Source organism: Camponotus floridanus, unplaced genomic scaffold, assembly GCF_003227725.1.
Source record: "Camponotus floridanus strain SB8 unplaced genomic scaffold, Cflo_v7.5 scaffold6, whole genome shotgun sequence".
Lineage (NCBI taxonomy): Eukaryota > Metazoa > Arthropoda > Insecta > Hymenoptera > Formicidae > Camponotus > Camponotus floridanus.
In genome coordinates, this window is record NW_020229769.1 from 4,341,097 (window position 1) to 4,368,994 (window position 27,898).

A 27,898-nucleotide genomic window follows, 5' to 3' on the forward strand; every position below is an offset into this window, starting at 1 on the left:
ATGTATAAATATCTAAAAAACGTGTAAAGCGACCTTAGACGCCAGTGTTTCGGGTCCTAGGGCGAGCCTTGCCGAACCGTGAAAATCAATGCCAATATTCAGCTGGGGTAGGTGGGCCGAAAGAGGAGCGGAAGAGGAGGCAGGAGAGGAACGAGAGGTGGAGACGAGGAACGCGACGTGGCGGAATATTGATCTGTGCACGTTCCAGACGGCTCCATCCGCGCTGTATAGCGGTGCGCGATGACTTCGCGCGCTTTAAAGCGGATGAGGCGTAAATTATTCACCGAGCTCGACTGCACGCGGCGAATATGGACCGACGAATAAAATCGATCCTCTGTGAATGAGATGGAATGCACAATTCTCGAATTATCATCTCCGAATTGGATTAATTAAACGGAATCGAGAGGGAATTCTCATTTATACATACGTGTGCGTTCTCCTTTCCTTTCTCTCGATTAATTTCTCTTCTTTCACGAAAAAAATTTCCTGTATTGTGTGTTTTTTTATTAATTTAATTATTTAAAAATTAATTAGCTATGAAAAGAGTTAAATTTGACAAGAAAACGTGATTTTTATCTTAAAGAATATGGAAAGTGAACAGAGATTCGCAACATATTATATTAAAAAACATATGTTTATCATTTTGATTTGCAAAAGAATATAGCTGTCGTTTCCCCCTCTTCGCGAAATAGAGAAGGTTTCTCGCGTCAGAACTATCTTTCGTCTTTAAGGGTCAACATTCTCGACCGTTACTGTGCATAAAGACCGTTATTGTGCGAAAGCTCGCCGAGTGATTCGTGTTGTAATCGAACGATAGCGCGTAAATGATTGCAACGTGATGACTAACACCTAATATGACTAATACCTAAAGCAGGTAACGGTAAGGTCGTATCTTTAAGATTCTTGTAGATAGATAAAATATATGGGCGCATAGATAAAATATATGGGGACCTTTCTATGTTATCTCATTCTTTCTCTCTCTTTCCCTTTCGAACGTCGTATTAATCGCCGTGACTTTGAAAATAAGATACGCTAGGAAATAAGGCACGTTCCGCTCTTTGAAACGCTGTGTAGTAAATTCCTTCGGATCACGTCCTGGAAATTGTTGTGTTTATATTATTGTGTTGACTCTCTTATTCAGAGACTTCTCTTATTCGGTCACGAACGAAAAATATTTACGAAAGCGTCGAAATCAAGATGAAAAGTAAATCTAGAAGAGTATGCATGACGAAAATGCAAGAGAAGAGATTACTTGCTTGTGAATAAAAAAATTAAAATTATAAAAAGAAAAATTATAAAAAAAAGATTTATACACGTATACACAGAAAAAAAGGACATTCTTGTTTTGAAAATATATTTAATTTTAACATGGAAATCTCGAAATGAGATTATCGCGTTAATTAAAGAAAAATATAATTGAGTAAATAATTGCTTACTTAAATGAAGCCATTTTATATAGTTTAATCGAGAAAAATATATTCTTATGATTTAAGATTTAATTTTCTTGAATGGAAAAGAAACAATGTTAGATAGAAAATAACATTTTTAAATCAAGGATTATAATTTTTTTAAAATAAAATTAAATAATTATATATTCTTGAGATGACAGTATTAAAATAAGACTATAATATTATTGAAATTTAAAATTAATAAATTCCTCCAAGAAGATTATAAATTGTTGCGTATATACGAAACAATGAATGTTAGTTTAAGTATATAAGTTTTGATTTGACACTTCTTTTTTTCTGCGTACACATTTTAATTTACGCGAAATGTAATTATCAAAAATATAAATATAAAATAAAAATATAAAATAATCTTATCTCTTTAAATGACATATGTAATCGCGATGACACAAGACATCTCTTGCGAGGATGTGAAGGGAAGGTTGGTCTTCGGTGCGGACAGGTTGACAAGCGGTCATCACGCGATTAAACGGTCCATCGTCTTTAAAGAACGTCGCGCATTACGTACCTTTGACGTACTGTTATTGATCACGCGCGGGGGAGCGCGTTAAAGCGGCCGAGCTCCTTGGGAGCGCGGAGGATGTCGCTGACGTCATTCGACATCCGATCGCATCCGTCGGCCTTTCGCTAAATTAGTGTCCCCTGGCAAGCGACCGCAGCTCGCCTTACGCCGTACGACATTTTCTTTGAAAAAATGCCACCGATTTTTCCTCGTGAACGCATCGTGCCCCGGGTCTGCGGAGGCGCGATGACGCATGGGGAACAGGCCGCGGGGAACGGTCATCCATGGATAACGCGCGTGTTTCACGCGCGAATTAATCGCGCAGCAAAAAGCGCCGGCGTATTATTCACAGGTCAAACGCTACGAACGGTATTGGGAAAGCACCCCATTCTGCCACCATGTATCTCTGTTTTTTTTTACGACAAATTCTTCGACCCCACCTCTCTTCCTCGTGGAAACGTGATTAACGCGGTCGGAAACAGCTGGCAGGGTAAATTGATTGACTCAACAACGCGACCAGGAAGTGGTCGCGAAAGGCTACAACCGGTGATTTGGGGTCTCCCCTTTAAGGATCGATACCATTGCCTATAGAAGAGACGCGCCAGTTGCAGCCGGCCGGGATCGCGGAAGGTTCGACGACGTAGCTGAACGTTGCGCGGGAGAGCGGCTTGATTTTCAGTCGGGAAAGAGTTGGAAAGGGAGAGGGTGGGCGACCACCCCCGCCTCAAAGAGAAAGAGAGAGAAAGGCTCCAAGCTTCATTATCGCCGGTCCTTGAACCCGTCTCTGCTCGAACTCGAACACAACGCCAACGTTCTCCCATTCTCTCTATCTAAGCTATAGCGTTTTCGAGAGATATCGATATCGCGGTATGAAACGAATGATTTTCATATTTACTTACTGCACATATTTCATTTATTTATTTTTACGTTACCTTTATGTATTGTTGATATTTATTTTATTTTTGTTGATATTTATTTTATTTTTGTTTCTAGATTTATGATAATCTGTCAATTTTATAAATGCAAATATTAAAAAACATGGTATAATTTTTCGTCGATATGATACTTGATTGTATGTTGATAAAGGAAATAAAGCGCTCGTATACATGTATATCATTGGAAACTTCAACGTTTAATATATTTGTTATGACGCTCCAAACGCTTTGCCGATTGCACGTGAGATGATCTGCGATCCTTTTAATGTAATCACATCGTTGTTTGTCTGTTATAATTGGGATTAAGAGCCACGTGCATGTCCAAGGACATGGCACGTCGAGCTTGCCAATTGATGCATATTTTAAAGCGTACGATGAACATTGTTAGATCGTTATGTATAGATATTTAGCTGTTAATTTTTTATCGTATGACTCACTGTGACCGATTACATTATTTTTTTATTTCTTTACTAACGCGACACGTGGAATCAATCATACCGATTACTTAGGCAATTCATTCTTTTTTTATTTTATACATATATATTTATTTACTTATTTATATACAATTTAATTATTTTATATACATATATATATATATATATATTTACTTATTTATATACAATTTAATTCTTTTTATATATAATCATTTATCGTAAAAATTAAGTCAACCTAGTTCTTTAGGTTTTTAAATGAAGATAATTATTAGAATAGAAAACGCCTGATACTTTTTTAAAATATTTAATTGATTGATGATTTCTTTCATACTTTAATAAAAGAATAATTTTTTATCGTTATTTACAATTATGATAACAAAAATATTAAGTCATAAAATATTCTTTTTTTTGCAGGGAAAATTCGAGTTCTTTAGAATCGTGCAAGGACGGAATCTGTTCTGCCACATTTTCAAGAGAGATGGCTTCTGTTCGCACATGTTATTGCAAACAAAAAGAGGATGTATCGCGCAAGAAAGATGACGATATCACAGATAGGAATCGATATCCTTCAACTGCCACGTCCAAAAGATTGGTAATCAAGAATAAAGCTTGTAGAAGTAATCGAGAATCTCCTAAAAGAGAAAAAAGCGACGAGAAAATGGTACTGGGCGATTTTCTTTTAATTTAACATTTAACTGCTTCAATATATATTCTTTACAGTAAACATTAAATATCGTTGTAGCCTAAAAATCGATCGGTGGAAGTGCAATCTAATCCTGTCTTGAGTCCAGAAACGTCGACTGCGCTCGAAAACGCCGAGAAGATTATTAACAATGCAAAGGTACAACTCATGGAAGTCTGTGCAATGTCAAGTCTCGATTCTGCGCGACAAAATCAAAATACGTGAGTAGAAAATTCGAATTTTTTGACACACTAATATTGCATAATATTCTATCTAGAAGTTTTACAAGTCTTTTTTTGCACATTCTCCTCATACATCATTTGTATTATATTTCATTTCTTAATTTATCATCATTTCTCCATCTCACATCATGAGCTTGTCGCTCAATTAATGTTATAGAAAAAGAATTTATTAAAAATGAAATATATACACGAATAGAAAAAGAGCTTTACATTATTTATTATCATACTGCACGTTTCTAGATACTTGGACCCGCCCTTAGACGACGAGGCGGAGGAAATGCTGTACATTCGTGAGCTGGTGGCCTCCAAGTTTTACGAGGCAAGCACCTTGAGATCGGAAGCGAACGACAGGACGAGCGCGCATCTGGAGGATCGATCTCCGCGAGTCACCGTTCGCAGGGTCGATTTGTCGGCGCCTAAATTTCGGATGTCGCGAGGAAGACGACGTGCCGATTGCCGGTCCCTGGAATACGGAAGCGACGATCGCTTGCAAGAACGTGCCTCGCCTGTCGGAACGCCCTCGAGAAACGACTCATCGTCGTCGAAGGACTCGAACAACGAGGTCGAGAACGAGGCAACAACGCGAGACGATCGTACTCACAATCTTCCGGGACGAATATCATCGGCAACTGAAGGCGAGCTCGTTCGTGCGCGAGAGAACACGTGCAAAATCCAAATAGGACCGTCGGTGCACATCGTCGACCGGGAACTGACGAGGCAGGACCTGGAAGACGTGCACATCTCGCCGGAAACGTCCTACTGCCACGCGAACACGGCCACTTACGTCCTGCGCCACTTTGACGTCGCTGAAAGTCCCGTCACGTCCGGGGACAACGAGCTTCGAAAAATACCGGAAGCACCGAGGAAGACGCTACGCGTGAGATTAGATACGTCGCAACATGAGGGACCGATTGTCGCGGAAGCTGCAACCGAAACAAGTGTTTGTGTAACTACGAAAGTTTCAGACATCAGAGATTCTGAACAAGATGACGAGCGAAACAAGTCTCTCACGTCTCGAGCTCAAAATTGTATCGATGGAGAAGAGAGAAAAGAAAGCAAAACGGAAATAGTTGAATGTTTGAAAAACACGACAAATCAAGAAGCAATTAAATCCGTCGTGATTGAAAATTCAAGAACTGATAATGCAATATTGCAAGAAAAGTCAAAAAATAAAGTCAAAATTACCTTCCACAATGATATAAATTACACGGAAAAAGGAAGAATATTCAATAAGGACAACGATGAGCAGATTCACCTACGAAATGAAGAAAACACTGTAGATGAAATACAGGAGGAGAATCCAAGCGATCGATCAAAGCTACCGCCTGATAATGACACTTTAAAGAAAATAGATTTTCCTCGCCGTGGAAATATCGTTCCGCAAACTTATCGAGCGATGAAAAGTTCGAGATCACATCAGACACAGATTGATGAACGTTTTACAAACACTTTTGACAGTCATAATGAACAAGGTAAGCTGTATGATGTCACTGGCAAGGATATACGTCATCAGTCTTTCATCTCGACCTGCATGGATGATTCTCAAATAAAGGACAATTTGGATGAGATTGATTTGTACCGACCGTGTCTAAACGATTTGGACACAATTTTGCTCTCTAACGAAAGAAAGATTGAACGTGTCGTTCGCACGGTCGAGAATTTCGCGGAATTTTTATCGAGGCTCGAATCCACGATACATGGGGATAAAGACAAGCAAACACTGCGATATATAAATCACGAAGAATTTCATCATAATTCGTCAGCTGATAAGGATCGCAAGCTCTTGTTGAACGAGCCGACTAGATTGACTTTCGAAACTGAACTGAAGAATACGGATTTGACCGTCTCGTGTGTACCGTCAAAGATGCATGAAACTAACGCGAACTCGCAGAGTACATCCACGGACACGATAGAGATAAAATCATCGAGTTTCACGAAGGAAAGCGGCTCTCCTAGCAAGTACTCGAAAAACTCCGTGGAATCTAGCGTGTTTCCTGTATCAGATTCGAGCGATGGCTCCGAGATATCTCGCGATAAAGTTCAACGACCCAGGACTGAAGGACATTTATCAGAATCGTCGATATATAAATCAGACGTCACGACATTCTCCAACATAGTTCCCGCGTTATCCAGTACGCGAAGAGAAACACAGATATCCGGGGAGAAGCACATTACTCGGGACAATCATGCAAATGCGAAGCGACATGTCACATCTCAATCACATGTCAATAGAGTGTCCAAGCGTGACATCGATCATTCCCAGAAGGAATATTTCGGCAACGTTTTCGCGCAGACTCTCCAAAAGGATACGTCCGAGGCCGCGGATCGGTTCATCGCTTACCTCCTGCAGGACGAAAAGCGGAGCATCGAGGGGAAGGTGGTAGATGCCTTGAAGGAGTCGACGATCGCGCCTGTCGCGGTGCAAAAGCTCCTGGATAATTTGCGCAACGTCGAATCGATTCGCAGGACGCGTGAGACGGAAACTTTGGACATTCTCAAGAATATTCTCATCAATATTCAAAGTCAGACTGATCCAGAAACGAAAGGAAGCGTTCATCTCGTGGCTCGTTCCGAATCTATTCAACATATTAAGAATAATAGCAAGAAAGACACATGTCAAACAGCAAACGTAGACGATGCAGAGATTAATGTTAGTAAAAATAATCAAACTTACAAAGAAATCAAAGATGTGGAGACCTTTCCTAGGAACGTCGCCGATTCCTCGATTCGAACAAATGCAATTGAAGAATCGATTCCGCAAACACAAGTGAAAGATGATGCAAACGATGATATCGGGCAAATTGCCAAGAAATCTTGCGACTTCAAAAAGTCCGATAAACTTTCTTCCGATTCTTCCGCGAAGAAAGAAGAAAAGAGAGAAGGCGCGGCTCCTCTTCGTTCCATGATCCTTCTCGAGTCTGCTCAAAATTCCAAAAATAATAGCAAGGGAAACTCGTACTCGGAAGCCGAGTCATTGAAGCAGATCTCCGATATTCGCAGCGATGATGACACACTTCCTCGCAAGAGTTCTCAAAATTCGTCCAGGAGAACCGTATCCGCAAAATTCAATGAGGGGTGTACGTTGGAAGCTGACAATCCTGCGACCGCAGCATCCGCAGAAAATAAAGAGGACGATGTGAATGACGAGAGACGTAGAGATGTGGAGGATAAGAATATTTCACAAGAAGCTGTAAAAGAAATTATAATAGAAACTCATGATAATATCACGTCGACGAATCAAAATGTATTACCTGCGAAAGTTTCGGAGATGAAGGACGAGGGAATTCATTTGGATGCAAACTCTTCGGAATCCATTGCTGAAATCTTGGAGAAAGAGGACGTTAGTTTTGTACATTCATCGACGAAGGGAGATATCGAATCTTGTTCGACCAAGAAAAACATCGGTTCGCAAGATTCTGTAGTCAAGGAAGAGGTCGGTCTTGTTGCCAATTCTTGTCCGGACAATTCTCTACAAGATCACGCCTCGTTATCGAGCGCGAAAAGTAGCAAATTATCACTAAAAGAAGTCGCGTCACATATTAAGCAAGGTATTATTGAAGATAATGATTTAGTAAAGGATACGAGAAACGACGAAACTCGTGGCAAATCGATGACGATCGACAATCATGGAGACGAAAATGAAGACCCGGAATTTCTGAAAAATACAAAAAATATTAATGAAGAGCAATTCGCTTCATTATCGAATGTAAAAAAATTATCCTTGAAACAGGTCGCGTCGCATATTGAGCAAAGTATTATTACTGGAGAGAATGATTTAGTAGAGGATACGAAAGACGACGAAACTCGTGGCAAATCGATGACGATTGACAATTGTAGAGAAGGAATCGAAGACTCGGGATTTCTGAAAAATACAAAAAGCAATAATGAGCAAATGATTGATGATGATTTACAAAAATGTAAAATAGATACCTTATCTGGCTCTAATTCCTGCGTCAGTAGCACATTACTGGATTACGATAACATGTGAATATAACAAGAATATTATTATTAATTAATTTGATATTAAGTTAATTCCTTGAAATTATTTAATCTTAATTAAGCGTATATTATTTTTAGATCCCCCCATGATGCGTTAGCAGTTGACAATCTTGGAAATGCAAAGGAAGTAAGTTAAAAATTATCTATATAAAATATAATGAAAGAGAGAGAAATGCAGAAAAAGAGCTTTCGCTATTTTTTCTCTTTCATTACATAATTAATTTACTAACGCAAGTAAAAATGTTATTATATATAACTGAATTAGTTTAATATTAAATTGACATAATGAGGGGACTTGCTGTAATTTTATATTACATAATTTCAATTTCTGTCGAGATAATAATAATTTATGCAAATCAGCGGATGTTACACGCATAATAAGTTGATTCTGTTTGCAATCCTAGATTGAAACCTCGTCAGAGACGTCTCATTCCGAGGGAGAACTGTATATGCCAAGTTCGTGTTCCTATTCTCTCGGGGAAGTGAGAGTTTTGAAGAAAAGTGAATTAATCTCGAGTAATTCGACAGATCGCGAGAGCAGTGCAACAATTTTCGTTACCAGAAGTATGCTAACTTCTTTAAACGACTCTCCGATGGTGAGTATGCGAGGAAGATGAGAAGAAGAAAGAAAAAAAATGTCGACGATATTTTAAATTATCATTTTTCTTGCAGTCTTTGCTAGGAAATTCCGGATGCATTTAAACACAGAAATTCGTCGACGCATCGCAATAGTTAGTTTATATCATAATGAAGGAAAATTTACGCTAATTTATGCTATTACGCTAATTTTTTTAATTACCTTCACGTGCCTTTTATAATGATACCAAAGAAATCGAGCATATCACATTTTCTTTCATTAAATCGTAATTAATAATTAATTATGTATTAATTAATAATAATTAATAGTAATTAATAATTAATTATCCATGATGCAATATATGTATATAAAATATATATCTTTGTCTTTTTATGAACACTGCATTTCTATTGTACACTTTTTTATGATACGAGTGTTAAGTTATTAAAAATTAATTTTTATATTAAAATTATTGTATTAAATATTTATATTAAATTAATATTTATATTAAAATTATTATATTAAATAATTATATTAATAATTATAAATTATATTTACAATTTATATTAAATTAATATTGATATTAAAATTAATTAATGTAAATAAAAACTTAGCAATTATTACTGTACAAGAATATATATATTCCTTACGAAAGAGCGTAATGTATTTTTGTCCATATCGCACATAAATGATACACAGTTTGCTCCCGCAGAGGTTTCCACAATAAAATTCCTTATCTTACGATTTTTAACGCGATTAATATTGAATCATCGTCAATTAATCATCGTCACGACTCTCGAACTCTAATCTCCCGTTCAAAGAACGAATCAGTTCCAAGTATTTGCCGGCGCCTATTTACTTTCCAATCACGCGCATAGCCGATAAAGAGTACACTTCCGGCGGCATGTTCAACGTGTGCGCTCTGCTAAGTAAACAATAGAATTAGTAACGTGCGAAACGACGGAGAAGACGAGGCTAATTGGAGATAATTCGGCAGCTCCGTGGAAGCCACCCGGTGGAGGCAGCCGCCTCCCGACAGTCGACCCTCGAAGGCGAATCGGAGGACGGGCGATCGACGGTTTCGCGCGAAACACGGCGTTTTTCGAACGCGGCGAAACCTAACCGCGTTCCACGCTGCGCGAATATGAGATCGATTCATCGCGGATCGTTTAAATAGTGCCACGAGGGAGGTGGAGAGATCGGCGATTTTCTTCGCATCGAACGAGTAAGCGCGAGTCGCGATCGGACCCGATCTGCCCGCGATTAAACGAAGACGGGGCAAAATGTGCGACAAGTATGTCATCGGTTACTGGGTGCCCGAGAAAAAACGTCAGAAATTCAATTGGAACGATTTCGAGGATGTATGCGAGTCCGAGGGGTTTCGACTGAGGATGGTAAGCGATCGGCACTTTCCCTTCTGACGTGTCGAATTTTATTCCGACGAAATCCGGAGGAATATGTTGCGTGTGACATAGGTTATGTCTGGGTGGTAATATTAGTTTCTATTGTGATCTGAAAATGTAGAGTAATTTGAGTTTTTGTTATAATTAGAGAAAATTTTAACATGCATTGTTTGCATTTTTAACATCCGCAACATTATATCTTTTGTTCTCTGAGATCCTAGACAGATCCTCACATGTCCAAAAGACATCTAAAAAACGACTTGAAGACGTCTTAAATCCTTTAAGACATCTTTTGGCCTTTTTGTGCTGTCTGGGATTGCAAAGAGCGGAGTATATTTTTTTCTTTTTGTAATATTCCAAAGATTGCATCATTTCTGCAAGCGAATCTTCAGGAGCCAAAAAGTATTTGTAGTATCGATAAATCTGTTCACCTTTGTTTCAGATCGATGTGAGTTTAAGCCTTGAAAAGCAGGGACCATTACATGTTTTTCTACACAAACTAACAGATACACAATCGCATGCGGAAAGTGGTGATAAAAATGTATGAAAATATTCATCATCATGTTTATATCATCTGATTCTATAATGTATTCTTTACAGGCTGAAGATATTGTTTCACGGCTGCAAGAGTATATTGCTAAACATCCAGATTTGATTGTGATCGACCCTCTGGACAATATTAGAAACTTACGCAATCGATATGAATCTTATGAATTTATACAAGAAGGCATTCAGTTTAAAGGTTAAAAAACTTATAATCTATTGCATAATATTGATTACAAAATAATTGAGCCATATATTTTTATCATTAATTTATTCTTTTTCAGATATATTTACTCCTAACTTTGTAGAAATCAAAAGCAACAATGTTCACGAAATAGCATCGACGTTGAAAAAGCGCGGTATTAAATATCCATTTGTTTGTAAGCCGCTCATTGCGTACGGTTCGAGTGACGCGCACAAGGTATGTATCCTGTGTCAGATAAAATGAGAGAAATATAATTTGAGAAACTTACTTAGTATCTAATTTTAGATGATGATCATCTTTAATGAAAAGGATTTGAAAGACTGTCAATTACCTTGTGTTGCTCAGAACTTTATCAATCATAACGCCATTTTATATAAATTATTCGTTGTGGGCGATCGTTTCCACGTAGTTGAGCGTCCTAGCTTCAAAAACTTTTACCAAGAAGACTGTAATTCGTTGAGTACAATATTTTTTGATTCGCACGATATATCGAAAAGTGGAAGTAGATCTAAGTGGTCTATATTGTCTGAAGATGACATTCCTTTAACTGTAAAGCCAAATTATCAAATATTCGAAAAGATTGTGAAAAATATTCAAGAAATATTCCGGCTTGTTCTAGTTGGAATAGATGTTGTAATCGAAAATGATACTGGAAAGTATGCGATAATAGATGTTAATGTGTTTCCTGGTTACGACGGTTACCCAAATTTTTTTGAGCATTTAATAGATAGCATTAAGAAATTGTTGATAGAACGAGGGTTTTGCAGACAAAACTCCAAAGGTTGTACATTGAAAAAGTGTCAAAGTGATGATCTAGATTCTGGTTTCGAAAGTGATGAAAAGAGAAAATCCACAAAATAAATATGTAATATGTAATAGATAATATACTAAGTTTAGGTGAAATTAAGCTGTTAGAATTAATTATATGGTAGCATCAATATTAGGACACATTATTTCGCATATGCGTTTACACATTTTTTTAAAGAAATTTTTAAAGATATGAAACATTCGTCTTTCTTAATTTTTCCCAATTTAATCCTATTAAATCTAGTAATTTTGATATTAAATTTTGTTACGATGAATCCCGTTTGGCACACTGCTTATTCGCGATATGGAGTATCGTGCGTTTATTCGCGAATTCGAATCTTGTATTTTATAATAAATTCCACAGTGTACAATATAATAATGCGACTCTCATGACTGCCAGGGAAGATATTTTGTACAATTTATGCGTCTACAATTTTGCATTTTCGCGACAATGTTATGTATGCCTGTGAACTGTTGAAGATATTAAATATACATAATTGAGAAAATGCGTGATACGAACGAATATAAGATTAATAAGAACAGTTGGAGTAATTGCGACAATACGGGAAGATATTTTCAATATTTTCGAATGATTAAATGTCAATAATAATAATTAGATGTCATTTTTTATGTTTTTACACAATAAATAGCAATTTCGTCATTGGAAAATATTGCAACATCATTTTCATTGTGTTTATCGCAATTATACCGATTGATTCTAAACATCCAAAACATGTAATAAATTCCGTGACTCTTGTAAAATATACATATATATTTTATTTGGTTATTGTATAATATAGAGTCTGATATTAATCAATTTACTTATTTATATGTATATATATTTTATATGAATAAATTGTACAGAAGTGGAAAGAAATTATGATAAATTTGCTGCAATCCAACGAAATAATCTTGCTGCAATCCAATGAAATAATCTTACTAAAATGATATGATATCTTGATCAAATAATGTGGGATAAGATATGTATATATATTTTTCTTTTTCTCTATCTATCTATTCAGCTGTCAATATAGCTATAATACGAATTTCCATAGTTTTCGCATCCTTTTCTTTTAGTCTTGAAAAATTGTAACAATTATTAAAAGAATATATTTCGACAAGAAATATATTAAACTAAAGGTATATAATTTAAAAGTATAATCTAAAGTATAATCTAAAGATATTGAAATTATCAAAATTTGCAGCAAAATTAGTTTGATTTATTTCTTGTCAAAGTACATTCTTTTGATAATTTTGTCGATTTCTCGAATACTGAAAGATGCTATTTCCAACTCTTGTTTTTCTTGTCATTTATGAATCAGCAGATTAAAAAAATTGAATACAGTACTTTTATCTGGAAAAAATATTCGCGCGCACGCATAGTCTAATAATTATTCTAATAAATAACGTATTTTCTCGAAATTACAACTGAAATTTACTTATCCCAATAGAAGAGAGATTAGAAATAGATAAGATTGATACTAATAAATTAAGAATATAAGTAATAAGAGATAATTTATTTCCGTTTTATTTCCATTTTTATCTGTATACAATAGCAACCAGTGTCATAACCATTATAAAGAGATATAAAGTATGTAATATGTTTTCAAAATTATATTTATAATTTTGAGGCATCGGATATTCGCTTTTTAAGTACAATTCAATGTATTTAAAATTTAAGTACATACATTTTCTGATAAACATAGTAAATTCTTAAATTTCCATGTAAAAAAGATTCTACAAATTAAAAAAATTAGTAGATGTGAGCAAAGTTTATAATCCTGATTTATAATATCATACAAATAAGAATAACGTATTACATACTATGCATCATTACTATGGTTTCATTTTTTTTAGGAATATAACCCTTTCACCATAAATCCACTATCCCATCTCTGGGGATGAGTGTGCGGGAGAGGGCTATCTTCCAAACGTAAAATCGGTACGTATCGCATAACTCTAAGGTATATATACATATATATATTTTTATATTTAAATGTGTATATATTCATATTAATAATAGTCGGGCAAATGTGTCGCAAATCTTTCGTACAAAATTATATATTAGAGATTTAAAAAGCAAAAATGTCAATTTAAATAGCATCTATCGTATACAGGAACAGAAAATATCGTCATGTATATTGCAAATAATTTGTGTTATCACGACGACAGGAACATTATTCCGTATTATAAAGAATAACATAACTTCTATAAATAAACAATTAATAAACAACACATCGGTTTGTCGTTTTAAGACGTGATTAGAATTAAACAGTAAATTTTTGTCTACATATAATGTTTTCCTATGTCTTAATTATATAATGAATAAAATCATAACTTGATGACAATTCTTGATGACAATCAATAATTGTATTCTTGATTTTAGTATCCTTAAAAAAACAACTTTGGTGTGCGCAAAACGCTTTAAGTAACTATTAATTGCATATGATCGATTTCCTTGGATATAGATACTTTAAAAATAAAACTTAGAATCATTTTCTTTAAATATAGAATAACAAAAATAAAATCGTTTTTCAAATACTCTCTAAAAATTGAAAGATTCTTCAATTTTTATCGCATTCGATTATAATAGGGCGCATATAAAAACACATGTGAGGTGAATAGTACTTGAACATTAAAAACGATTTTATTTTTGTTATTCTATATGTAAAGAAAATGATTTTAAGTTTTATTTTTAAAGTGTCTATATCCAAGGAAATCGATCATAACGCACATGTGAGGTGAATAGTGAGCGCTTTTCTTGGAATAAAAAATTGGAAGAAAAAAGAAGAAGACTTGGCTTCATGTTGCATATCGATGTACAAAAAACAAAATATTTCCAAGTTAAGTAAATGGAGTATTGTTCTATAATAAACGCTACAAATTTATTTTTAAACGATATTCTAAACGATAAAAACTTTGATCCTCACAAATAGATGAACCGAAATTACGCGCGGACATTATTGATTTTATCATATAAATATATTGGAAACTTCTTGCATAATATGCATAGATTTGCAGTGTAATGTATCACCAGGAAATATTTCGGTACTTAACAGTGAGGATCATTCGTATCCATTGTATATAACTCTGAATGTTTTCCCATTTTATCTATAGTATACATCTCATATTGTAGTATGTATATACATATATCATGTACTTAGTTGCCTTGAGACATGCGATATAAATTTATTGCGATATAAATTTACACTATCATAAATGTAGTGATAACGACCCTCAAGTTAAATTACCATTTATATCATGGTATGGATTCGCATTGAAGATATTTCGATGCGTTCCAAAGCACGATTCAACTCGAGTTATATCTATCTATTGCACTCATCGAAGAAAAAAGGTAGAACATGGTTACGAAAGTATAAACGAAATGAGAATTCGTTAATTAAAAATTAGAAGCGCTTGATATTAAAAGTTTTCGCACGATCGTATATGAATGTGCGCCAAATTAGACTAAGAATGACGAGGCAATTATGTCATCCTGATGTAATGACTAAATCAATGATATAATTCCGTTACATAAACTTGCATCTAAAGCCCGATGACAAATGGTTCAGTCAGAAAATGACAACTACTTATATTTGTGACGTCACATTGCGATCTAAATTTTCTTCAGGAATGTACTCAATAGTACTTTGAGCAACGATTAGAATTACCGCTTAAGGCAACTTTTGCGCACCCCGTGACTGCAATAACTGTACTTTTTTATTTTTTCTCTTCAATTTGTTTCAGCTCGATATTGGAGAAATAAGTAAAATGAATACAATAAAATGTGAAAATATATAAAAAAGTATTTAGGGATCTTTTCATATTAGAGAGCTTGAATATATTGTTTGGCAGGTACTGATATATTATAGGATTACGTTCCAAAACATAAGAGGAAAATTTTATTCGATTCGAATCAATCGGAAAGATTTAAAAGAATTTCGGAACTGCCGAATAAAATTTCGTCGGTTACTTATGTTTTGGAACGTAATTTGGAAAAAGATTCTTAGATATTGCGCGTCTTTTGTTTGCTCGAAGTATGACACAAGTATGCCTTTTCTTTTTTACTTTAAGCAAGTGATAATTTTACGAGAACTCTCTGCAAGTTTTTGTTAAAAATCTATATACATATATATTTTGTCACTCATAAATCTCATTACTTAAAATTTGTTACTTAAAATCATTTTAACACTATTATATATGTTATATAGATTTTAATAATGGAGAAATTGTATTTAATATTATTATTAAATTTGTCATTATGGATATCTCCATAAATATATATTTCTTTATCTGAAAATTCGATATTGTTTGGGTGCAGTCACGAGCGTTTGCGTTTGGCAGATTTGGTAAAACGTAAAGCTAGTTCGCGTTTTGCATCTCCTAGAATAAGCATCTAACAAGATCAATAATGAATTAAATGACTATTAAGCGAGAAAATGATTCTAAAACACAGCCCTAACATATATGACGTACTAAGAAATAGGACTTTCTAAAAAGACCTTTGGCTTCATTTTTCAAGAGCAAAATCAATTGCTAACATAGCGCGTATCCCGTAAACACGGATGTTTCCAAACTTAACAACAATACTAAAATTCACCGCCGTAATATGTACAGACATGGAACAATTCCGAGAATACGATATCTCCGGCGCGGCGCAGAGTTCGTGTAGAATTTTCGCCATTTCATACGACGAGACGAGATGAGTAGTCTGTGCTAGCATGAATTATTCTCCATATTATCCAACAAGGAATTCTTCTCTTCTTTTTTGGTATTATTGCTTCTTGGCACCTCGGTTCGTAATTTCGGTTCGAAACACGGCTGCAAAAGAGAACGAAATTGTTCTATTATCTATTTTATAACTGCCGGATTTTTTGTTTTGTAAAATTGACGAAATAATTGTTGCGCTTCTATCTGAAATTGAACGAATTTAAAAATATTCCAATGTTGAAATGCTTTTTTGCCAAGTTCGAATTGACAAATCATAAAAATAATTATAAAATATAAAACATATTTATTCTCAGAGCACTACAGATGTCTTTGTAGGAAGTCTTATTCTTAATAATCGTCTAGTTTGTTTTTCATTAACAAACATATGTATCGGGCCTTTGATTTATACGCAAAAACAAAAATGTAGTTGACATTATCGCATATAATAAGTCATCACGGATCTCATTTAATTGACTGCTAGAAGAAAATGTAATGAACACACAGATTAATCGATCAATTTTAATTTGATTGTTGACATTGCACACACAATTGCAATCTATGCGTGAACATATTAATAACGCTTACAAAACTGTCGAAGATAAGATGGCCTAACTTTGGCCCTCTTTTTATTCAGATAACAGAATGATTAATACTGTCTTTTCTCAGGAAATATAAATTGAGATATCTGTATGTAAATATAAATATATTACATACAGATATCTCTAAATTTTCTATCTTTCAATTCTGTAAGTATAGAATTGAATAAAATGATAGAGTAAAACTATAAAAATAATTTGATATTCTCTCTGATTATATGCAAGATGATGGCAGTCACATATTTACGATGTAAAAATACTTGCGATTGGCGCGAAAAAATGCATGAAACTGATAAAATTGATTAAAAAATGATTATATAAAATCAAATACAAAAACAACAGTGCAGTATACATGACGTAATATAAAATCTATCGCGCGTCTAATGAAAGATCTATGTTTAAAAGAATAATTTCTGGTGTTATTTATTTTTTAAATTAACTATACCTTTCACCTATAAAATATTGAAAGAAATTGTTTAAATAACTAAATAATTAAAAAATATTAATTACAAATAACACTAATGCAATACTCTGTAATCGAGAACAATCATTTAAAAAACGCTCTTTTAATGCCAACATTGCGACATAAATGCCAATATTGCGTTTCTTTTTTTCTTTAAAAATAAAATATTTATATATATAAATTAATTTTAATGTCTTCTACGAATACTAAAAGAAAAGATTCTATGAATACTAAAAGATTTACTAAATACTAAAAATATAAAAGATTTACTAAATACTAAAAATATAAAAGATCAAGTGAATAACTTCAAGTGAAAGCAATAATAATAAATATTTAATTATTTAAATTCGGAGTTAATACATGATTTAAATCATGCGATCGCATGTTTTGCAACTGGAGCAAAAAATTTTTTTTAGTAAATCATTGTATATATATATATATATATATATATATGTATATATATATATATATATATATTATAATCATATATATATATATATATATATATATTTTATAATCATATATATATATATTTATATATATATGATTATAAGAGTATGAGAGATGTGATTATGAAGAGATGGTTTTGTGTTCAAGGCAAAGTTCGAGCGTGATGTGTAAAAATGATGCGAGATTCGGACTTAAGTTTCTTTAGTGTCAGCGAAGTTGACATGATAATCTGTTATCGTCTTCGAATGGTGTTATTTAGATGACATTTCACTCACAGTTTCGCAGATATTCATATTGCAGCAATTTTCGATAGTAATTTCACACTGATTATCTGGTATTTCTGGTCGAGATGTAAGTGGCATCACGCCTTTGCTGACCACATAATGCCTCTTGATACGCGGTCGTCTTTGTAATTTATTCACATAATAACAAAGTCCGGCGATCACTATAAGAAGTATAGTAGTAAGGGCTGCAAATATCGGTAGCAAAGTGGTGCTTTGGAAATCGTCGTTAAGCGTAATTCTCTCGGCCGTTTGATTCGAGTCCATACACCTGTTTATACAAGATGACATTGATATTTGCACATATTACATATATATATATATATATATATATGTGTGTGTGTGTGTGTGTGTGTGTGTGTGTGTGTGTGTGTGTGTGTGTGTGTAAAAACAAAATTTTACGTTAAAAAACAAAATTTCGTACATTACAATCAATTGATAATTGTTAATTCCATGCGTGATATTTTCGATATTTAATAATATTTAATATAAAATTATCAAATTAAATACAAATAATTCGCGAAACAGAATATAAAAATTTTATACGCAATTATATCTTAAAAATAACAAGAAAATATTAAGAAATTTTTATTAAGAAATTATATTATTGTTCACAAAAATTGTGAGTACATGTATAATTTTAAAACAATAAATAAATAAATAAATATATATATATATATTTATTTATTTAAAATATCACGCATGGAATTAACAATTATCAATTGATTGTAATGTACGAAATTTTGTTTTTTAACGAAACATTCGTATACCTGCACATTATGTTAGATGATTCGTTGCGATTGCTCGCGCAATAGATTGCGCAGATCTCCGCGATGTTATTCGGCTCTTCGCATCGAGATCCTTTGGAATATTTACAGCTACAGAACGGCTTTCCATTTTGGACGGAGCACTTGCCATCAAATAGGCAATAATCGTCGCAAACATCCTTCTCGCATCGGGTGCCTCTAAACGTGTCTGTACATTCACACTCGGGACGTCCGCGATGATTTATGATGCATTTACCACGAAGGCAGTAATTGTAGCAAATCGAAATTTCACAAAAGCGTCCAGTGAATCTGCAAGGATTTTATGCACTTTTTCGAATTATTAGCAACAATACTACTGTGGAAATATCTAATTGTTTTAATCAATCTTAAAAGTATATGCTATAGGATTTCTACCTTTATTTTAATATAAAAGTCTATTGTAATATAAAAAGTACATCTTTAATTTATATATGATAACATATTTATTCTAATAACTTAATGCTATATTAAATGTAATAAATTAATAAATTGATAAAGAATTAGGCTCTTTATGAATTTAACAACACGATACACTAGAAAAGAACGATTAAGAGCCACCGCAGATGGTAGTGCGTAATTAAAAAAAAAAAAAAAAAAAAAAAAATTACGCACTACCATCCGCGGTGGCTCTTAATCGTTCTTTTCTAGTGTATCGTGTTGTTAAATATATTAAATCTACATGCTGTTATCACTTACCCTGGTTTGCAATGGCACGTGTTGTCTGTTTCATTCAAATGGCCGTTTAGGCAGTATTTGGAGCTCTCGGTGGTCAAATCCGATTCCTCCGTGCTGGTAGTTAAATTATTGAATGTCTCGTTTAACGGTTGTGGAAAATGTCTTGACAAATTCGCCCTTTTCTTCTCCATCATCGATGCAACAGTCACGCAATCGATCTTGCCGACGTTATCGCGCGTAACGATACCGTTGGGATCGGCATCAATCCATGAATCGAACGATTTAAATATAGTCGGAGAATCACCGGGTTTGATATTTTTAGGCATGGTCCAAATCGCCTTGTGCACCCAATCGGACCAGTATATTGACTCGCTGTCCACCGCCAAATAAGCCGGTTGCTGATGCTTGTTGTTGAACAACACTTCCCGCTCGCTGCCGTCCAAGTTACTGCGCTCGATTTTAAAACGAATTCCTTCAACGTCATTGATCCAATACAACTTCCGCTCCGCGTGGTCGATTGCCACCCCCCGAGGCTCGTATATCTCGCTCTGTCCCTTGAAGATGATTGTCCGATTGCTCCCGTCGAGATTAGAATACTCGATACTGGGATTTACTCTATTATTATTCGTCCAGTATATGCGCCTAAAAAAATCATCGGACTTGCGATTATTATCGATCTTTTATTTATTTTTTTTTCAAGATAATCTCGATGGTGAAACAATTTGAAGCAAAGCGCACAGCAAATATATGTTTCGAATATACATATATATGTATCTTAATAATTTATATATTAATTTAACTATTTTCAACATACACATGCGCGTGTGCACGCATTTTTGAAAATATCTAAAAAAATGTGCACTTTTGAAAAATTATTTCTAAACAAAATTTTTTCTATTGCAATTATTTTTTAGAAACATTTTTGTTTTTTATATATTTTTATGTATGATATATAAAACATTAAAACTTAGAGGAATATCTTCTTACATAAAAAATTGCATTCACAATGCAAAATAGTAAGTAATCGAAATGTTCGAATGATAACTCATCTTACGCTTCTTAGGCTCATTTTCAGCTGTGTTTTTATTTTTTTTAACTTCAGCATTCGCTGACAATGCACAGTGAATTTATTGGGAATTGCTACGAAAGCTATCTATATGATATCTTTTTATATGCACGTTGCTTCTTTTCGTTTCTTTTATTGCTTTATTTGTGATATGTTTATAAATTGACTTTCAAAAATCAGACATGAGATTCCAAATATGGCAAAATTAATAGAAAATCAATGACGTATATTATAGAAATGTTTTAATTATAATTTATGATTTTTATTCCCTGGTAGAAATTACCATAACACTTGTCAATGCCATGTAAGGTTGCCACGTTACAACCTTATTTTTAAAAACTGAAAAGATCCACATCAGAGTCATGCTCTACGCCTGGCGTAAGATTACTATGAAATTAAATGAGTGTAAATCTAAATTTGACTGAGCTTCTGATGTGGTCCATCTTGCGCCACATCAAGTGCTGCTGAGATTTACATTGTTACAAACTATTGAAATGAAAATCGTTTCAACTATTGATATGAAAATCAGTAGAGTTTAATAACCCACGCAGCATATTATACTAAGATAGGAAAAACATGTCTTTTTTAAAATTATTTTTTCGATGAAACGATATCTGTAAAAACATCTTTTCGCTTTGTTGAAAAAGATAAAAAAGACACAATAGTATGTAGCCACGTGTTTGTTTCTTCGCTTGCATTATCAGACTTAACAGAACTCGTATTAAATTTTTTATCATGAAATATACATAAAGGTAAATTATACACTTTACTAACACACACATACAAATCTAAAATATATTTTTTTCCTTTTACGAACAGTAGTATTAGAAAAAAACGTTACGGCACACAATCAGAGATTCACATACATGTGCTGCGCAGAATGCTCTGCGTTTTTAGTCATTTTTTTCGTTTCAATTTAACGATATCATTAAAAAATGTCTTTAACAAAATATGTTCAGTTTTAGCAATATTTTTAGACGACTTGGTGTTGTGTGAGAAGTTTTTCATCAATAGTCAAATAGTAGTTTTTGTACAGCAGTGTTACGCATATATATATAGTAATTCCATAACTGCATAATAATACCTTAATGGGGCCATGCTACTGCCATGTCAATACCACACAAAATCCATTTCAAAGTTGTGCAAAGTTGCCAATGGGCAAAACGTGACGATTCGCGGATGGCGTTTACAAGCGTGTCATGCTCCTTAAGTGGCAATATCCTAGCCAGTGTCATACAAGCGTCCGAAAATTTCTACCAGGGTTTTAATGCTTTTAATTTAGCATTTTTAGATTGTACAAATACAATGAGAAAAGAAATCTCCATAAAGTATAAATAATCATAAATTATGCACCTATTACACACGTCGAGAGCGATGCTGTTTGGACTGTTCGAAGTCAAATTGTGCACAATGACAGGATTACTCGGTTTGCCGTCTAACGGCACGTGCATCTTTGCAATGATGTCCTTTTCACTGTCGCTCCAGAATAAAGTGCGCGTCGAAAGGTCGAAAACCATCCCCATGATGTGCATTTTATCCTCTTCTATACAATTTATTTATACACAATTTATGTTACGTCGTAATAAATTTCATGATAAATGTTTATCTCGATTTCATTCTTCGCAAGAGATTTCCAAAGAAAAAAATATACATAAAATATTTTTATTGCAGTATATCTACAATTTGTATTTTCGCAATAATCGCAATTCGCATTTTAAAAAAAAGATTATGTTCTTTTCGACAACGAGGAAATATGTCCAAGGAATTGCGATATCTGCGTAAACAATTGTTGATAATAATGTGTGAAGAAAATGATGCGAAGAATTTTTTCGACCTATGACCTAATGTAAGTATGTCAGTGATTGTTCATCAATAAAACCGATTTATAATTGAATTATCTTTATGAAATCCGTTACAAGGGAGTTTTGTTTGTTTCTCATTCTACAAGATCATTGTTTATCAAGCAAAAGTCCTTCATTGACATTCATTTAGATATAAGAATCGCATTCTGAATGTCCGTATTTTTCTTTGATATAATTTTATGTATATTTTCTTCTATCTCTTATTTTTTCTGTTTTATCTGTATTCCAATGTTGAATCTTTTTTTGTAATTTATCGGTAAAGAGAGAAGATTAATCAATGTTTATAATTTCTAAAATATTTGCGAATCAATTTACACGTTATCTCTCTATACTTACTCTTGAGCAAGGGAGTAAAACTGAAATTCTTCTGCGTGAGATCGTTACTAAATATGGGGGACACGTTGTTTAATTTGTCGGACAAATACATCGTTCGAGTAGCATCGTCATATGTTACTCCGGCCAGGGCGACGGCTTCTGCGATGTTAGATTGACCCATGAGCGTACCGTTCCGCGCGAAAAAGTCGATTTCGCTGCCGATCACCACGGCCAAGTCTGCAAAAAGAAGAGAATGGTCAGAGAACCGTTAAAGAACAATTTAGAATCTGGTTTTAGTTGACCGTTTTAAATAACAAAAAATTAGTAATGCTATCTGAAAATATTTAGTGTAATGCGAAATATTCTGTGTTAATAAATAATTATACGATAATTAAATTTTTATAAATTAAAAAGAAAATAATTATAATTTTTTTAGTATTACATAGTTTTCAGCTTTCACGAATACGTGCTTCACGAATACAGAGGAAGATCGTATCCTAATCTCTAAAGTCGTTTCTTTATCGATTAGTTGGAAAACAATATAATTCGTTACAAAATCACATAGCTAGCAACACTCGAGATTATCAATGATATTTATCAAAAAGACATACTATCTTTAATTCTTGGCAATGAAATTTTTGCACCATCTCTAGAGAAGCTACGGTCGCACGTCGCGTCACTTGAGAATTTGTGATGTTTTCCGCGATATTTATATTTTGATCTATTTATTGTAAATCGATATATTCCATTATTTTCACAATTAAAATTATGTTTTAATATAATGTATTCTTTCAATCTTTATGATTAAATTTTTAGACAATTTAATAACACGGAATGAAATTTATATCTTACAGAAAAGAATTGATTTTTAATATATTTTCAGTTTTATTTAGTATTGCATACTGAATATGAGGATACATACTGTTTTTAACTAGAGTATGTTAATGTATTCGTAGACTAGAAACTTCTACAAATAGATTCCTAATGAAATAGAAAGAGATAAATTGAACTGAATAAAATATGCATAATCGATAGTAATGATTAGATAGTAACGATTAATGAGTAAGATAAACTATTTTGTTGTATTTATATAAGCGCGCTGTGCGATAAAGTATCTTAGCTGCAAATTTTTGCTTAGTCAAAATATATTTTCTGCGTTACGAAGCACATTTACGGTCTGCCGATCTTTAAGCTATAATCTAAGAAACACTATGATTGCGACGAGTCGACATACGCGCGAGCATCGCGGGAATTTCTGATGGAGGAAATATTTTAATTTGTGCCGCTTGTATACATCAGAATACAAGATTATCCCGTCAATATAATTCAATGCGATCAATTATCCAATTAGATATATTCATATTTTTTAACAGCAGCGTTATCTGATTCTTTTTTCTTTTGCCATGATTGCTCGCAAGCAGATACACAAAAAACTATCAGGATCATATTGCGATCAGTTATCGTGATACATTCTAGCAATCTATCACAGTGTTGAATAATTTATTTATCGAGTCACGGCTATGATAGAACGTGTATTTGAATAGCTGACGTCAAAACATGTTATGTGCAATATTGCATTTTATTAACATTAGGCAGATGCTATTTTTTCATGTTTCTTGAAATAAAAAAGGTATATTTTTTGCAATTTTTTGCAAAAAAATTTAATATATTTTAAGTTTATAAATAATGTCATGTATGAATTCGTTCTATGTGAGATTAATATACATATATACATATATATATATAATATTTAATTATATATATATATATATATATATATATATATATAATTAAAATTAAGTAATGATTAGACAGATATTTTTACGATGATTTGTTGTGCATTATGCGTAACGAACATGATAAAAATCGGTCAAACTTTAATGTAAATCAATTTGTTCAACATCTGTATTATTTATTCGATCAGATGAGAGTTGCAACAATGTATCTCCTTCCAGCGCAAAAATATCTTCTAGTATTCTTATCTGAATTATATCTTTATACATTATCTGAATTATATCTTTATATCACTTGTTCCGTTAAGTGGAATATGATAACGCATTGGAAATTGTGATAAAATATTATTAGTTAAACTTAGACATTATATAGTACATCTTTTTATGTTTACAACAAAATCGAAAAAAAATTTTGTCGCAAGATGATTTAAATATCGTCGTGATAAATAATCATCAGTCGATCTTTTTACAATTTCTACGATATAAAACTGTTTACACGACGCACACTTTAACTGAAAACGAAACTTTTTTGTGAGCAACATATTTACGTAAGAAAAAAAGAAACACTATCTTTTCCAACAAAATAAACGCAAGAAAGATGCGAAGACAAATTTGTGAAAATTGAGTTCGCGCTATCTTATTCACACGTTTTCACGCGATCGTGACACGCGATTTGTCACGATCGTTCACGTGATTCGCAGAATGTTTCGCCCCAAGTAAGTATCTTGAAAATATAAAAGAAACGGAAAAGCAAAAGTTATTTGGTTTAAAAGGGGATATAAAATGCTATTATTGATTTGACTTTGACTAATCATTTGATGGTCAAGTGAAAGTTATTTTCAATTTCATAAATGGAATCCCCCTCCCTTACTTTTCATATATATTCATTTTCATATATATTCATTTTCATATATATTCATTTTTCATATATATTCATTTTTCATATATATTCTTGTAATTTATTTCGAGAGATTTCCAAAACAATTAAATTATTTTTCATTAAGTACTTTCCGAATTATGAGGCTTAAAATAATTTTTTAATTGTATATAAACTATAAAATATTTCGTAAAAAATATTTGAATTAACAGTTACACATTTAAAAAAAAACAATTATGTGTTTTCTTTACAACCAATTGATTTCTCTTATCTTATATTTTGTACATAAAAATATTGAGATAAGATCAATGAGAAATCAGTATTTTACGAGATAAGTTACAAGAATATGTAATAAAAAATAAAGGGTTCCATTTAAGAAAGTAATCTTCACGTGAATGACATCAAATGATTATCTAAGGTCAAACCAATAATATTATCTTATGCCCCTCTTCGAACAATTTTGGTCTGAAAGTTTTTCATATCTATTTCAAAATATTTGCCTAGGTCGATTAAATTAAATATCATAAATAAAAGCTTGATCATTGCGATGCGAAGAATTTCAGTTCTTATTTCTTTTCAAAGTTCTTTTAAAGGTTTCGACAATCTTTTCATGTACTTTTACACATGTATAATTTTGTAATATTGATTTCTATTATAATATTATTCATGCATGCGGCACATTTAAAAATTGTATAGTGATTAAAGTACATATTTTGTGATGTAGATTTTTTTTTGGTGCTTCTATTTAAATCAGTCATACGTTTACGAGATGGTTATGTGTTATACTTCTAACTCTTTGCTGAATAATTCAAACTATCGCATAAATATAAATATTTATGCGATAGTTTGATGATTTCAATTTATAGTATTGATTTGCATCATGCAATTATAAATATTTGCATGTGTAATGTAAATCAATATTAAAAAATTTTAAGATTATCCAACATATTGCGCCGATAGAGAAACAGTTCTTTCCCCGATTATACATATATTATTATTCGTTATCGTGTTCTACATATCAAGCTTTGATCTTTGACTAATGGCTTTCCCAAAGCGTAGTAATTAACGTCAACATCTCGATTGCATATTGTGTATCGATTACATAATTAAGATGCGTGATAATCAAGACGGAAACCAACTACTGGCTGCGCATTTTAAGCGTCTCAATTGATTTCTTGATTATATACGCTCTCTTTCTCCATCTGTCTCTTTTTTCTCATGCGCTGTGTAAGGGAATTGACTCGAGATATCAACAGGAACTGATTCGAAGTGTCAATAGTCTCGTATTTTTTTCGTCACAAACGATAAGGTCATATAAGTTCGTTTATACGCACGCACCGCGGAAACGCGCGTATCGCAAGTTTTGTCACCGCGCGACCTTAGACGTGACCGCCACATAATAGCCTCTAGATGCAAATTTTTAAGATTTCCGGCATCGTGGAGGGACGTGCACGTTTCTCCGATGGATTTCTCGAATTTCGCGACCCGCCTGTTCTCGTTTCCCATTGAAGTATGCGTGTGCTACGTGTGTGCGATGCGTATGCGCGCGCGATCGTCACCCTTGACAGCTGACATTCGTTACATAAATTCAGGCGTGCGGGCGGTCGAGGGCGATAAATCTCGACGGACGGACATTCGGCGACGTTTGATGACGCCGTGAGACGCCGCTCGCCGTGACGTTTCATTCAGCTTTCGTACGTGATGAGATGCGCGCGAAAAAAAACTGCAAGCGCAAAGAGTGGCGTACGTGACGGGCAGCCGTCTCTGAATGGAGTCGGCGCTCGTGCACCAACACGCGACACATGGACAGGCACACGGACACGGACGGCCACCGGTGTGTCTATGTGTCGCGATGCCTGACCCCGTGCGCGACCCTCCGGCACAATCGGGCCGCTCACCGGCGGTCATTAAGAATGACCGAATTTAGCGAACGCTATTCCACACGTGTCTGTCATATATCTCTCTCATAAACTTACCCCAGGACCTGGCGTACGCCGTGACCACGAGGGTGCATAAGAGAATGCTTGGCAGGAGGTATCGCGTTTCAATGGTGATCATGACTGACATCATTTGACATCCGCGTGGGCAAATTAAAGCTGAAACGGGGAGAACGAGCAGGCGACACGGTGGGATAGATCAAGGGACGAATCTCTCTCTTTCTCTCTCTTTCCCACGGGCAGACACGCGCAGAGAACACGTCCTGTCACCGCGGCGGCCGTACGCGAACTGAGAGGTCTTGTAGTCTCGCGCGCTTCCGCGCCGCGCGCCA

At 33.9% G+C, this 27,898-nt stretch overlaps 3 protein-coding genes across 4 annotated transcripts; 2 read left to right on the forward strand and 1 right to left on the reverse strand.

Moving 5' to 3' along the window:
- Window positions 1–2,655: 2,655 nt before the first annotated feature.
- Window positions 2,656–9,121, forward strand: LOC105250181. The gene is made up of 7 exons (XM_020027181.2): window positions 2,656–2,835; window positions 3,752–3,998; window positions 4,080–4,240; window positions 4,502–8,245; window positions 8,339–8,387; window positions 8,665–8,856; window positions 8,933–9,121. The coding sequence occupies exons 2-7, from the start codon at window positions 3,816–3,818 to the stop codon at window positions 8,960–8,962; spliced, it is 4,359 nt and encodes a 1,452-aa protein (XP_019882740.2). The 5' UTR covers window positions 2,656–2,835; window positions 3,752–3,815; the 3' UTR covers window positions 8,963–9,121.
- Window positions 9,122–9,666: 545 nt separating this feature from the next.
- On the forward strand, window positions 9,667–12,571 carry LOC105250081 (inositol-tetrakisphosphate 1-kinase). 2 transcript variants are annotated; one of them, XM_011255986.3, is made up of 5 exons: window positions 9,667–10,231; window positions 10,683–10,688; window positions 10,841–10,982; window positions 11,068–11,204; window positions 11,274–12,571. In XM_011255986.3, exons 1-5 carry the CDS (start codon window positions 10,121–10,123, stop codon window positions 11,847–11,849), a joined length of 972 nt encoding a protein of 323 aa, XP_011254288.1. In that variant the 5' UTR covers window positions 9,667–10,120; the 3' UTR covers window positions 11,850–12,571. The 2 variants fall into 2 exon arrangements, with proteins under 2 accessions (XP_011254288.1, XP_011254278.1); XM_011255976.3 differs by having other exon boundaries at window positions 9,672–10,231; window positions 10,683–10,781.
- A 3,470-nt stretch (window positions 12,572–16,041) lies between these two features.
- LOC105250077 (protein cueball) lies at window positions 16,042–27,872 on the reverse strand. The gene is made up of 7 exons (XM_011255962.3): window positions 27,606–27,872; window positions 23,041–23,256; window positions 22,196–22,385; window positions 19,798–20,418; window positions 19,066–19,371; window positions 18,290–18,566; window positions 16,042–16,616 (listed from the first exon to the last, which is right to left on the reverse strand). Exons 1-7 carry the CDS (start codon window positions 27,697–27,699, stop codon window positions 16,512–16,514), a joined length of 1,809 nt encoding a protein of 602 aa, XP_011254264.1. The 5' UTR covers window positions 27,700–27,872; the 3' UTR covers window positions 16,042–16,511.
- Between the last annotated feature and the right edge of the window lie 26 nt (window positions 27,873–27,898).